Below are 13,308 nucleotides of genomic sequence, written 5' to 3' on the forward strand. Positions count from 1 at the left end.
GACGCGGAAACAAGGCCAAGCGACTCAACTATGCACGAAAAGACAGGAACTGGGGTGCAGAAAAATGGCAGCAGGTGCTCTGGACTGATGAGTCAAAATTTGAAATATTTGGCTGTAGCAGAAGGCAGTTTGTTCGCCGAAGGGCTGGAGAGCGGTACACGAATGAGTGTCTGCAGGCAACAGTGAAGCATGGTGGAGGTTCCTTGCAAGTTTGAATTAATGGTCTCCTCAATGCTGAGTAGTACAGGCAGATACTTATCCATCATGCAATACCATCAGGGAGGCATCTGATTGGCCCCAAATTTATTCTGCAGCATGACAATGACCCCAAACATACAGCGAAAGTTATTAAGAACTATCTTCAGCGTAAAGAAGAACAAGGGGTCCTGGAAGTGATGGTATGGCCTCCACAGAGCCCTGATCTCAACATCATCAAGTCTGTCTGAGATGACATGAAGAGAGAGAAGCAACTGAGGCTGCCTAAATCCACAGAAGAACTGTGGTTAGTTCTCCAAGATGTTTGGGCCAACCTACCTGCTGAGTTCCTTCAAAAACTGTATGCAAGTGTACCTAGAAGATTTGATGCTGTTTTGAAGGCAAAGGGTGGTCACACCAAATATTGATTTGATGTAGATTTTTCTTCTGTTCACTCACTTTGCATTTTGTTAATTGATAAATATAAACTATTGACATGTCTATTTTTACTTTACAGCATTTTTTCACACCTGCCTAAAACTTTTGCACAGTACTGTACGTAGAAATAATTATGAAGTTTTAAAACCACAGATACCTTCAAATTATTAGTAAATTGCAACATCATATATGCCACCGACTCGCTAGGTCAATATAGTATAAGTATAACTCGAACACCAATCATGAAGTCGGTATTTGTTTGACCCTGTTGCCATAGTAACCAAATGCACGGCTCTCATAAAAGTATGACTTTACAGTGTTAAATGCTGTAAGGAAAGTAAAATGCATATTTTTCACAGTAAATTGCAAGAAGCTGAAAACAACTTTTCATTTTTGCTTACGAAAGCAGCTCTCGGCTCGCCAACGCCCGCCATTGCTACAGTACACATTCCAAACTCACACTCATTTTTCACAGTTCCCAAAATATTTTTAAGACGGAAAACCGTCTATAGATGGAACACTCCCACCCCTGCAATTACATTTCAATCATAACATAACATGATGTTAAACCAAACATAGTATACTAATGAATGTGATAATAAACTGCAGTACAATTAATTTTATTTTGTGTCTACTAGATCATTTTTAGTTATTTCACATTTCAGATCGGGATTGTTATGAAATAAGAAAATGAAACGCTGTTTGTATGACTTTTTTAACCTTCATAATTAAGACACTAGAACTACATTTCTGTGATTTTTCATGCTTTGGTCGCAATTGAGCTGCATATTTTGAAAATCTCACCACAGTTTATGTAGGGCCTTAAATTATTTTCAGTATTAACTCACAAATTGTGTTACGGTGGGAACACTAAAAACAGCACAGAGGAAGCTTCACCCCCAATTGTAAAAAGCTTCCGGTGTCACTGTACTCATGTGTAAAGTGTAGAGTACTTGTCATAAACTATATATATATAATTTGTGTATTTCTGTTTTGTTTTCAGGATCAATACAAGTTCTGCTACGAAGTAGCTTTGGAATACTTGAATTTGGGGTAGTGTTTATCTTGAATAGTTAATGCTAACCTTGCCACACATACATGAACTAAAATCAGAGAGGAACGAACATTTGCAAAAATTACCGCAGGTCAACCTATACAGCAAGGGATGGTTGAACACTATTACTGCTCAAGCTTCTGATCAACCGTCCACCACAGCTGGAAAAATGAAGGAGCACAGTAATGTTCTTGCAGTAAATGTGTTTAAGTATTTTTTATTACCTTCTTGCCTGTGATCCTTGGTTGTTGCCTTTATCCTTGTTGGATGGTAAGTGTCATTTCCGTTTTGTGGGGAATGCAGTATAGAGTAATCATAACATTTTAATTTCCTTGTTATGTTTGTAATCTAACACAAAGCAGTATGACGTATATATGTAGCTATTGATTAACTAAACTGGCATTAAATACTAAATGTTAATTTGTTGTGTTGTATTTGCTACAGGTATTGTACATTTGGCAGCATCAGTGCAATTCAGAAGCAAGCTCAAAAACACTAATGTCTGAATAAAAGGATCCAAAGCTTTTTTTCCCCCATTTGTTTTTATATTGTAAATATTTTCAAGTTCATCAATTATTTATTCATGGAGTCTTTTTTTGTGAAGCACAGTGAGTGACAATCATTATTTTACTGAAACCCAATTTATTGTTGACCAGATTATATTGTTAGCCTTTGTTTATCTTGTATGAATTAACAGCTCAATAAAATGTATCTCAGTCTTGTTTCTTCTTCTACTGCATAATATTGAGCAGACATTTGGCTTTTTTTCTCCCTTAGAATACAACACATATTTGTACAGGCACTGTATCTGAGCTTAATTGCTCAAACTATCATCACAGTCCTTAGAATTACAGTTCTGGGTTGCTTGTAACTGTTTTATAATACCTCTTACACCAGTCTTTTCCTGTGCATCTGGTTGCCCCACCTACTGATCCCTACATCTGGGGACACTGGTGCCTGCTGGAGCTGTTATTCCACAATAATGCCTCTCTCACAACTTCACATTATTGACCTGGTTTTCCCACATCTTTATGTTTGGCATGGGTACGCTTTTTACAACCCACTGAAGAGATTTCAAATCAATAAGTAATAGAGCTGTCATTATCAGGGAAAAATGTGCACCAGGGGAGTTACCACCAAAAAGACCTCGCAAGCAAAAGGACTTCATGAGTGTCACATGATTCTCCCACAGTTCCAGCAGCCAGGAAAACTACTGTGATTCCCATTAAACATTTTTAAGATATCAAATAACTGTTTTGGCGTTTGTATATTTATTTTTAAAACATAAACTTCTTTAGGTACACTGGTTTTGAAAGAAATAGCTTATTCCACTTATTTTAAAAGCATGCATAGAAATTTTGAAAATTAAAAATGATCAGTTAGAGACTATTGTATCAAACTTCAAAAATGCACTTATTTTCACAAACATAACGGTAGTTCCTTAAACTCATGTTGTACATTAGCGGTTCCCTTTCAAGTACGAAACCATTACTGTATGGGTATTTACCTCCTAAAGACTTGACACCTGAATACTGATATACCAAAGCTGCTCAACAAGCCTGTCATGCAGTCATTGCCCACCCCCGAAGGCACAAAAAGACTGTCACAGATCTCTACGCCTCTGAGGAGGTGGGAGAACAGGAGCTGGCATTCCCATCTGAGGACATGGAGTCAGACAGCACGTCCCCTGCGGTTAAGTTTTCCCTGTCGGCAGAGGCCTACAGTAGGGGAAACAAGGCAGTCGATTTTCGACAATGAGCCTACCGCCTCTCCAATATCCCCCACAGTTCACCCGGATTTTCTTTTTAAAATCCAATCTTCCTGGGACCGTCTAGCAATAGCTACTGCTGATTCCCAGTTGATGAACATGCTATATAGAGTGCATGATGTGGAAAAGCTGGGCCTGGCCCATTTTCTGCCAGTTCAGGCTTCTGTTGCCACCTTGGTCCAGACAATTAATTTAGCACTCCTTTCGAAGGACGCTGCCTGCCTTAACAAGCAGTGCCCGGTCTCCTGAGGTGATCCTCAAAGAGCCTATTCAGCCAGTACATTCGCTGCATGCCTAGGAGATTATAACAGCATCCAAGTAGCCTATCAGACGCATTTGCTGTGGTATCTTTTTGGGAACCACATGCCCTCACCACAACAGCTGGATGAGCTGCACCTGGTTAACAAGAACCTGCTCCGTGTGTCCAAGCTCAACAGGCAGGCTATAGGTAGAAACCTGGCTGTGCTAGAAGCTGCATTGCTGTTGGACGCCCCGATCACTCCAGGGCGTACTTTTGGTCCCACGGTGGACAAGATGCTGTAGCACTCTCACCGCACACGGGAATCCACTAAGGAGCTGGTTCGTCTTCTTCCCAAGCGACCATCTCTCCAGTCTGTAAACCAGCGGCAAACTGGCACCATAGGCGCCAGCAGCCTCAAAGACCGGCACAGCTGGCTGCGCCCGCTGCCAGAAGAGATGTTCGGAACCAGGCCGTGGCTGCTTGCAGTGGAGGCTTTAATTGGTTCCACTGCCCTGCGCAGAGACAGAAGCCGCAGGCCAAGAACTGGCTAAGCAGCAGCCCTAGGAATTTGCTGCCACAGGCCCAGGGCCCCTTCTCAGGGAGTCATCTGGACTTTTGGCATCAGTGCACCACTCAGACCGGCTACTCACTGCAATTCAAGCATGGTCCCCCTCCCTTTTGGGGGCATGACTGCAACTTCAGTCACGGACCCACAGGACGCCGTTGTGGTGTCTCTCAGGAGGTAGCAGCTCTGCTGCAAAAATTGAATATTTGCAAGATAGACTCCCTCCAGTTGGAGTAAGGGTTCTACTCCAGGTACTTCCTAGTGCCCAAGCAGGATGGTGGCCTCAGACCGATCCTTGACCTCAGACAGGTCAACCTGTATCTGAGTCGAAGGAGGTTCAAAATGTTGACAATGCAACAGCTGTTGCAGTCAATCAGGCCAGGCGACTGGTTCACCATGGTGGACCTCAAAGATTCCATATCCCTATAAACCAGTACACAGGAAGTACCTGCGGTTCTCCTTTCAGTGAACTGCGTATGAGTTCTGTGTCTTGCCATTTGGCCTCTCCCTAGCTCCCTGTGCCTTCTCGAAGTGAATGGAAGCTATCTTGGCCCCATTGAGACTCAGACATCAGAGTACTCAATTATCTGGACGACTGGCTCATTTGTACCCAGTCTCCAGCACAGAGAGAAGCCCACACAGAACGGGTCACTGGCCACCTTCAACGGTTGGGCCTTATGGTGAATCATGTGAAGAGCCAGCTCACACCTTCTCAGACAGCCTCCTATCTAGGAGTGTGCTTGGATTCCGGGGCCATGCTGGCCACTTTGTTGGACGGCAGAGTGCACAGAATAGCTGCCTGTTTAGAGTTATTTCAGCTCAACAGAGCGCTCACGGTAGTGATGTTCCAGTAACTTCTGGGCTTGATGGCAGCAGCTTCCCAGAACCCTCCATTGGGTCTCCTGCGCATGCGCCATCTGCAGGCCTGGATAAACAGCAGGGTTTTTCAGCCCACGTTGAACTGCGACCATCTATTGACAGTGTCCCAGTGGCTAAGGCATCTGTTACACGCCTTCCCACCCCTCGCTCTGCTCCCGCTGTGTCTGGAGTAAATAAGGCAGGACCGGGCCAAGGTGCTTCTAGTAGCCTCTTATTGGCCCAGGAGACTGGTTTTCGACTCTGATGCAGCTCCTGATCGGCCAGTCACGGAGACTGTCGAAGCACTGCAAACTGCTCAGTCAGGCCCAGGGGACCTTATGGCAGCCCAACCCATCAAGCCTGCAGTTCTAGGTCAAGCCACTGAATGGCAGCATTTAAGCCTTCTGGGTCTGCCATGTAGAGATTAACTCGGTCTCCCCAGGAGCTCACTTCCTGGTGGGTCAATTTTTGAAAGGGACTCGGCGGCTTCGGCCGCCTATGAAGGACATTATTCCTCCTGGAGGCTTAACATGGTGCTTGATGCACTCATGAAGCCTCCATTTGAGCCCTTGCATTCAGCTGAGCTGACATTTTTATCATTTAAAATGTCTTTCTTGCTCGCTATCACCTCCGCAAGACGGGTGAGTGAGATGCAGGCATTCTCAATAGCGGAAGCCTGCTTAATTTTTACAGAGGTCAGGACAAAGGTTACGCTCCGTACCAATCCTGCCTTTTTGACGAAGACGATCTCGGCATTCCATGTCAACTAGTCTGTGGAATAGGAGGATTTCCATCCGCCTCCTTTCAGGTCTGGCATGGAGCGACAGCTCCATACACTCGGCCCAGTTCAGGCCCTGGCATACTACACTGACAGGACAAAACATTGGAGGCAGTCACAACAACATTTTGTCTGATATGGGGCAAAGTCCCATGGTCAAGCCCTGTCTAAGCAGCACCTGTCCAAGTGGATAGCAGACACAGTCAGGACTGCCTATGAGCTGGCCAACTTGCCCCCTCCAGAAAATCTCACAGGTGTTATTGACATGCTGGGGCACTAAAGCACCGAGGGCGCAGAGGCACTGATTAGCGCCTAGCCTTAACCGCGTGTAGTCAACACATAGCATACACCGCGGTGGATACACAGGCTCAAGTGGCTCCGGTAGGCAATCAGGAGAGCAGTACAGGGAAGCGCATGGTGCTGCACCAGGGTGCAGTACAGCAATAACCTGGTTCTGGACCGCGTCCAGTCACACAACGGGGCAGTGCATAGCGTATACTGGAGTGGAGCACAGGCTCAAGGAGCTGCGGTGTGTTAGACAGGAAGAAAAAGTGTTGTTTTTTTTTTAACTGCAAAGGCAGTAATAGGAAAACAATATAGGCTTACACACATAGCACTTCAGGTATGGGAGAAACACAGTCACCATGCTAGATGCAACTAAACAGCGGAGCGCAACAGAGCTGGGTCCCGGTGGAGGAATCACGTTTATATATATAAATAAATATATATATTTTTTTAAACTGCAAGGCAGTAAAAGAAAACAACACATACATGCACACAACAGCAAAGCTGTGAGGGTAAATAGAACATACACCACACTGGTGAACTTAATTTTTAAGCGCACTGAGAGGGCAGGCCGAGGCAATCCAGCGGAGTGAACTCCACAGCGGGGTGTGCGGCAGAGCCGAGGCCCAGTGCAGGATCACGCGTCTCTTTCTTTTTTTTTAAGATGCAATAGCAGAGGAAAACACAAAACAGCGAGTCCTGTCAGGTTAGAAAAGCAGACAACAATCGCAAAGCAATGTAGGCTGTTGAAAAGAAAAAGAGTAAACACAGTGCAGTTGTGCAGCGTTTATATCTGAGTTCACAGAAGCAGAGTTTCTGATTCCAGGGAAGTGGCAAGCCAGCTTCCGGCAATAAAATTGCAGGGGAACACCAGAAAACTCGAGAGAGAGAGAGAGAGAGAGAGAGAGAGAGAGAGAGAGAGAGAGAGAGAGAGAGAGAGAGAGGCAGCAGCAGCAAGATGAGCTCTTAATTTAAACTAAAAAAATGTTAATCTAGAGTAAATTTAATTGTGAGAATTAAGAATATAAATCAGTAAGAACAAATAAAAAACAAATGGAAAACTTTTACTACAGAAATAAGACATCCAGGAAAAATTAAACAATTAAACAAGAAAGAAAGAAAGAAAGAAAGAAAGAAAGAAAGAAAGAAAGAAAGAGAAAGAAAGAAATAGAAAGAAAGCAAAAGAAAAGAACTGAACTGAAGAGGAAAAGAAAAGAAATAAGACCTCCAGGAAAATTAAACAAGAAAGAAAGAGAAAGAAAGAAAGAAACAGAAAGAAACAGAAAGAAAGAGAAATAAACAGAAAGAAAGAGAAAGAAACAGAAAGAAATAGAAAGAAACAGACAAATTGAAATAAACAGAAAGAAAGAAAAAGAAAAGAACTGAAGAGGAAAATAAAAGGTAAGCCTTTTTAATATAACAAATTAACTAAAACCTAATAGCTAAAAACTCTCAGTCACTGAAAGCAGCTGAAACCGGTTGGTTTTTGGCAGTTGGTCGGAATGGATAAATGTATCAATTTAGACCTGCAGAGTGGGAGGGGCCAGACTAGCAGTGTAATCCGATACCCTGATGAGGTCACCAGTGCAAAGGCAAAGAAGCTGTATAAGAACAAGCTAATGAAGGAGTCCCCAGAGACACTGATAACAGACTGCAGCCTGGCTGGGGGCAAGAGGACCAAAACCAACCTGCTGTTCTATACACAGCACCCCACTGCCTGGCACACAGCCCTCTGCACAGCACATAGTAATATCAAGCTGGGAGGGATTTGCAAAGGAAGGCAACTGCGTATAGGAGATGAAACTGACCCTGACAGCACAAGGCTCAGCATCAATGTGTTTTATAATGGCACTATTATGATTCAGGGAACTGAGGCCAGCCTAGAACTATTCGAGAAAGATTTCCAGGCTCTAAAAGAACTGGCTGAGAAGGAGAAAAAAAATCCAGAGGTACTAGACCCAGAACAGCAGCCAGCTCCCCACACCGCAGACACAGCCCCCTGCAGCCCCCACACTGCAGACACAGCCCCCTGCAGCTCCCCCACTGCAGCCCCCCGCACCCCCCCGCTCAACCCCAGACTGCCCAGCACAGTGCAGCACTTGAAGGAATGCCTCTCACTGCTGGAGGTGGAGTTTGCAGAATTCAAGGAGCTCACCCTGACCACGCTGACAGAGAACGACCTCGTGCAGCAGATAAGAGACGAGGTGAGGCAGGTGAGGAACGAGGCCAGGGCTTCCATCAGGGAGCTGGGAGCTGAGATGGGAGAGTTGCGGCAGGACAACGAGGCCCTGAGAAACGAGCTGGCCAAGCTGAGAGAGGAGCTGCAGCGCAAAGAGAGGAGCATACAGAGCCTGAGAGAGCAGCTACTCAGAGTCACACCTCCTCCCCCCCACCCAGAACAGCAACACCACAGCCAGCCCAAGAACACAGGAGCTCCAGCAAGCAGGGCCTGTCTGACTGACACCGACACCGATACACACACCACATCATCCCACACACACACTGATCCAAACACACACCCCACTCCCCCAGCACACCCCGGCAGTGAGACACTCCCCCCCACCACACACACTACCCCCCACTCCCCCACCACACACACTGATCCAAACACACACCCCACTCCCCCAGCACACCCCGACAGTGAGACACTCCCCCCCCACCACACACACTACCCCCCACTCCCCCACCACACACACTGCCCCTCCCTCCCACATCACACACACTGCCCCAGAGACACAGACTCCCTCGAGTAGACAGGCTAATAAAATATACAGCTCCAAGGTAGCCATTCTTATCGACTCCAACGGGAAGTACTTGAACCAGCGAAGACTCTTCCCCAGCAGCCGGGTAGCAAAATTCTGGTGCCCAACTACAGAAAGGGCGCTCCAGCTGCTGTGCCAGTCGACCCTGAGAGACCCCGAGCACATTATCATCCACACTGGCACCAACGACCTGGGCTCTCAGGGGGAAGATGTGGCCGAGTCGGTAAGGAGAGTAGCGGAGAAGGCCACAAAGGAGTTCCCTGGTGCGAAGATAGTGATCTCCACCCTGCTGCCCAGAGAGGACGTCCCCCAGCACACTATTCAGAGGATCAACAGTGACATCTCCAGAGGCTGTGCCCTTCTGCCTAATGTCCACTTGGCACACCACCCCACCCTGAGCACGCTGCACCTGTACGACCATGTACACCTCGACCAGGAAGGCGTTAGGATCTTCGCCAAAAACCTAAAGGACACTGCCATGGGCCGAGACCCCGCCAGCCACCCCCGAAACAGGAGCACACCGGACCACCACCAAGGACAGCGCAGCCCTGTGCTTACGAGGAGACCCCCCCAAGAACACCAGCCTCTGCAGCCTGGACACCGGCAGCACACACTACAACAGACCAGAAGAGCCCAGCCCAGCAGAGCCCAGCCCAGAGGGACCCAGCCCAGCAGAGCCCAGCCCAGAGGGATCCAGCCCAACAGAGCCCAGCCCAGAGGGATCCAGGAACAGCAGCAGCTCCAGCACAGCAGTCAGACAGAGCAGCAGCAACACAGCTATGCAGCAGCTGCTTCCAAACCAAGGACCCTAGCCAGCTCTGAGATGGGGGAGATACGGCAGCTCCTGAACTTAATTTTCAAAATCATGAGCTAAGTACACCCCACTCTAAATGTATTAGAAAAGAAATGTACAACTAATAATAATTAGAATAAGAAAATAATACAAATAATAAGAAAATACTTAATAGTGTAAAACATGTTACTGATTTATGTTCAATGTTTCTGACATTATATTTTATTCTAGATAATAATTATAAATAGCTTAAATTATAAATATGAGATCGCTTACAATTAGCTCCTGGAATATTCAGGGTTTGTGTTCGTCAGTGTTTGGGCTGAAGAGCACAGACCCTGAATTCATCAGAAATATAAATAACATAGATATAATTATTCTCCACGAGACGTGGTGCCGTGCTGATGTGTCCACTCACTGTCCCTCAGGCTACAGGGAGATTATAGTGCCCTCCCTGAAACACTCACACGTAAAACGTGGCAGAGACTCAGGGGGGATCATTGTGTGGTACAGAGAGGAGCTCACCGACTCTATTAGACCAATAAGAACAGGAGAGACCCACCTGTGGCTAAAAATGAGTAATAGCATTGTCACCTGCCAAACAGATATCTACCTGTGTGCAGCCTACATCCCCCCATCGGACTCCCCTTATTACAAGGAAGACACCTTCCATGATCTCCAGACAGAGATCTGCCACTTCCAGGCCCAGGGAAGTGTGCTGCTCTGCGGTGACTTTAATGCCAGAACAGGCACTCTGCCTGACTTCATGAACACACAGGGGAACAGCCACATATTCGGACAATCCCCTCTATACCACACGCACATGACCACAAACAGGAATAGCCATGACAGTGTGGTAAATAAAAATGGGAGACAATTATTGAATCTCTGTCAAGGCCTAGGCCTCTATATCATGAATGGCAGGATCAGAGGGGACTCTTTAGGTAGGTTTACATACAGCTCAGCTCTTGGTAACAGTGTGGTGGACTATGCCATCACTGACCTGGACCCCTCCTCTATTAATGCATTCACTGTCAGACCACAAACCCCCCTGTCAGATCACAGTCAAATCACTGTGTTCATAAAAAGAACAGAGCAGATCAACAACACACAGACACAGCCCTGTAAGCTGTACAATCTAAACCATTCCTACAGATGGGCTCCAAACAGCACAGAAATATACAAAGAAGCAATTGGCACCAATGAAATAGAAACCCTAATACACACATTTCAAAACACACAGTATCAACACACAAAAACAGGAGTAACTCTGGCTGTAAAAGATTTGAATAACATATTTAGAAAAGCAGCAGAAAAATCTAAATTAAAAATAGTAAATCGGAAAAACAACCAAAAGAATAAATTCAAAGAAAAGTGGTTTGATGAAGAATGTAAAACTAGAAGGGAAAAACTAAGACAGCTATCCAATCAAAAACATAAAGATCCAGACAGCCCAGATTTACGCCTCAGATACTGTGAGGCACTGAATCAATACAAACACACTCTAAGAAATAAAAAACAAGACCATATTAATAAACAACTCAGCGAAATTGAGGAGTCAATAAACCAAAATCATTTTTGGGAAACCTGGAACAACCTAAATTCAACAAAAAAAGAAGAATTGGCCATCCAAAATGGAAACATTTGGAAAAAACATTTTGAAAACCTTTACAAAGAAATACAAAACAAAGAACAAAAAACTCAAAATGCCATTTGTGAAAAACTAAAAAATTTAGAATCCTGTATTAAGGACAATCAGAACCCCCTCGACACCCCAATCACGGTGGAGGAGCTGAGTGATAAACTCAAGGCCCTCAAATCAAAAAAAGCAAGTGGACCTGACAGCATCAACGCTGAGATGCTCAAACACAGCAGCCCCAAGCTGCAGGAGGCCCTGCTCAAACTCCTCAATCTTGTACTGAGAGCTGGGTATTTCCCTGAGACCTGGAACCAAGGGCTTATAACACCCATATATAAAAGTGGAGACAAATTCGACCCCAATAACTACCGGGGCATCTGTGTGAGCAGTAATCTGGGGAAGGTGTTCTGCAGTATCATTAACGCCCGGATACTGGCCTTCCTTACCGAACACAGTGTCCTGAGTAAGAGTCAGATTGGATTTCTACCAAAACACCGCACTTCTGATCATGTTTACACCCTACACACCCTAATCAATAAACACGTCCATCAAACTAATAAAGGAAAAATATTCGCTTGCTTTATAGACTTTAAAAAGGCATTTGATTCAATTTGGCATAAAGGACTATTTCTTAAACTTCTTCAAAGTGGTGTAGGGGGTAAAGTCTATGACATCATAAAATCGATGTACTCAGAAAATAAGTGTGGTGTGAAAATTGGCAACAAAAGAACAGAATTCTTCACACAAGGGCGTGGGGTGAGACAGGGCTGCAGTCTGAGCCCAACACTGTTCAACATCTATATCAATGAGCTGGCCACAGTGTTGGAGCAGTCTGCAGCCCCTGGCCTCACTCTACATGACACTGAAGTCAAGTTTCTGCTCTATGCAGATGACCTGGTCCTGCTGTCACCCACAGAGCAGGGGCTGCAGCAGAGCCTGGCACTGCTAGAGCAGTACTGTCAGACCTGGGCCCTGGCAGTAAACATGAACAAGACCAGAGTCATGATATTCCAGAAGAAAGCCAGATCTCAGGGAAATAAGTACCACTTCACTCTAGGTAACACCACCCTAGAGCACACCAGCAGCTACACATACCTGGGTCTGACCATCAGTGCGTCAGGGAGCTTTAACCTGGCAGTGAATGCACTAAAGGAGAAAGCACGCAGGGCTTTTTATGCCATAAAGAGGAGGCTCTACAATATAAATCCCCCCGTCAAAATTTGGCTCAAAATTTTTGAAAGTGTAATTCAGCCAATTGCTCTCTATGGCAGTGAAGTGTGGGGTCCAATCACCAACCAGGACTACACAAAATGGGACAAACACCCCACAGAAACCCTGCATGCAGAGTTCTGTAAAAACATCATGAGATTACAAAGAAAAACACCAAACAATGCATGCAGGGCTGAATTAGGCCTTTATCCATTGATTATTAACATCCAAAAAAGAGCATTAAAATACTGGATTCATCTAAAAACTAGTGACCCAAACTCACTCCATCATAAAGCCCTGCAATACCAAGAGCTCAGCCCAGAAAAGAGTCCCCTCAGCCAGCTGGTCCTGAAGCTCACTGAGCTGAGCAACACTGACATCAGTCAGCTTCAGGACAGCACTGCAAAAACAATTCCAATTAGTGTCAACCAAATTATAAAACACCTGAAACACTCCTATCTGGACCATTGGGATACAAACACTAAAACACAAAACAAACTAGAGTGCTATCGGACCCTAAATAGAAATTACACCCTGGCAGAATACCTGGTAACTGTCAGAAACACAAAGCAGAGGCAGATCCTGACCAAATACCGGCTCAGTGACCACAACCTGGCCATTGAAAAAGGCCGACAGAGGCAAACCTGGCTGGCCAGGGAGAACAGGCACTGTGGTCACTGTGAGACAGGAGAGGTCGAGACAGAGATTCACTTCCTGACACAC

The 13,308-nt window shown here is 45.5% G+C and overlaps 1 protein-coding gene and 1 long non-coding RNA gene across 11 annotated transcripts in view; one reads left to right on the forward strand and one right to left on the reverse strand.

Moving 5' to 3' along the window:
* The window catches only part of LOC117400192 (receptor-type tyrosine-protein phosphatase mu-like), a 290,059-nt gene extending 287,650 nt beyond the window's left edge, over nt 1–2,409 (forward strand). For all 10 annotated transcript variants that reach the window (XM_033999725.3, XM_033999727.3, XM_059022031.1 and 7 more), the window contains one exon: nt 1,637–2,409. In XM_033999725.3, coding sequence (XP_033855616.3) covers nt 1,637–1,690 — 54 coding nt within the window. In that variant the 3' untranslated portion in view covers nt 1,691–2,409. The remainder of the gene's footprint in view (nt 1–1,636) is intronic.
* The window catches only part of LOC131736821 (uncharacterized), a 47,813-nt gene that overhangs the window by 33,102 nt on the left and 1,403 nt on the right, over nt 1–13,308 (reverse strand). The window lies entirely within an intron of this gene.

Source organism: Acipenser ruthenus, chromosome 4 (genome assembly GCF_902713425.1).
Source record: "Acipenser ruthenus chromosome 4, fAciRut3.2 maternal haplotype, whole genome shotgun sequence".
Taxonomy (NCBI): domain Eukaryota; kingdom Metazoa; phylum Chordata; class Actinopteri; order Acipenseriformes; family Acipenseridae; genus Acipenser; species Acipenser ruthenus.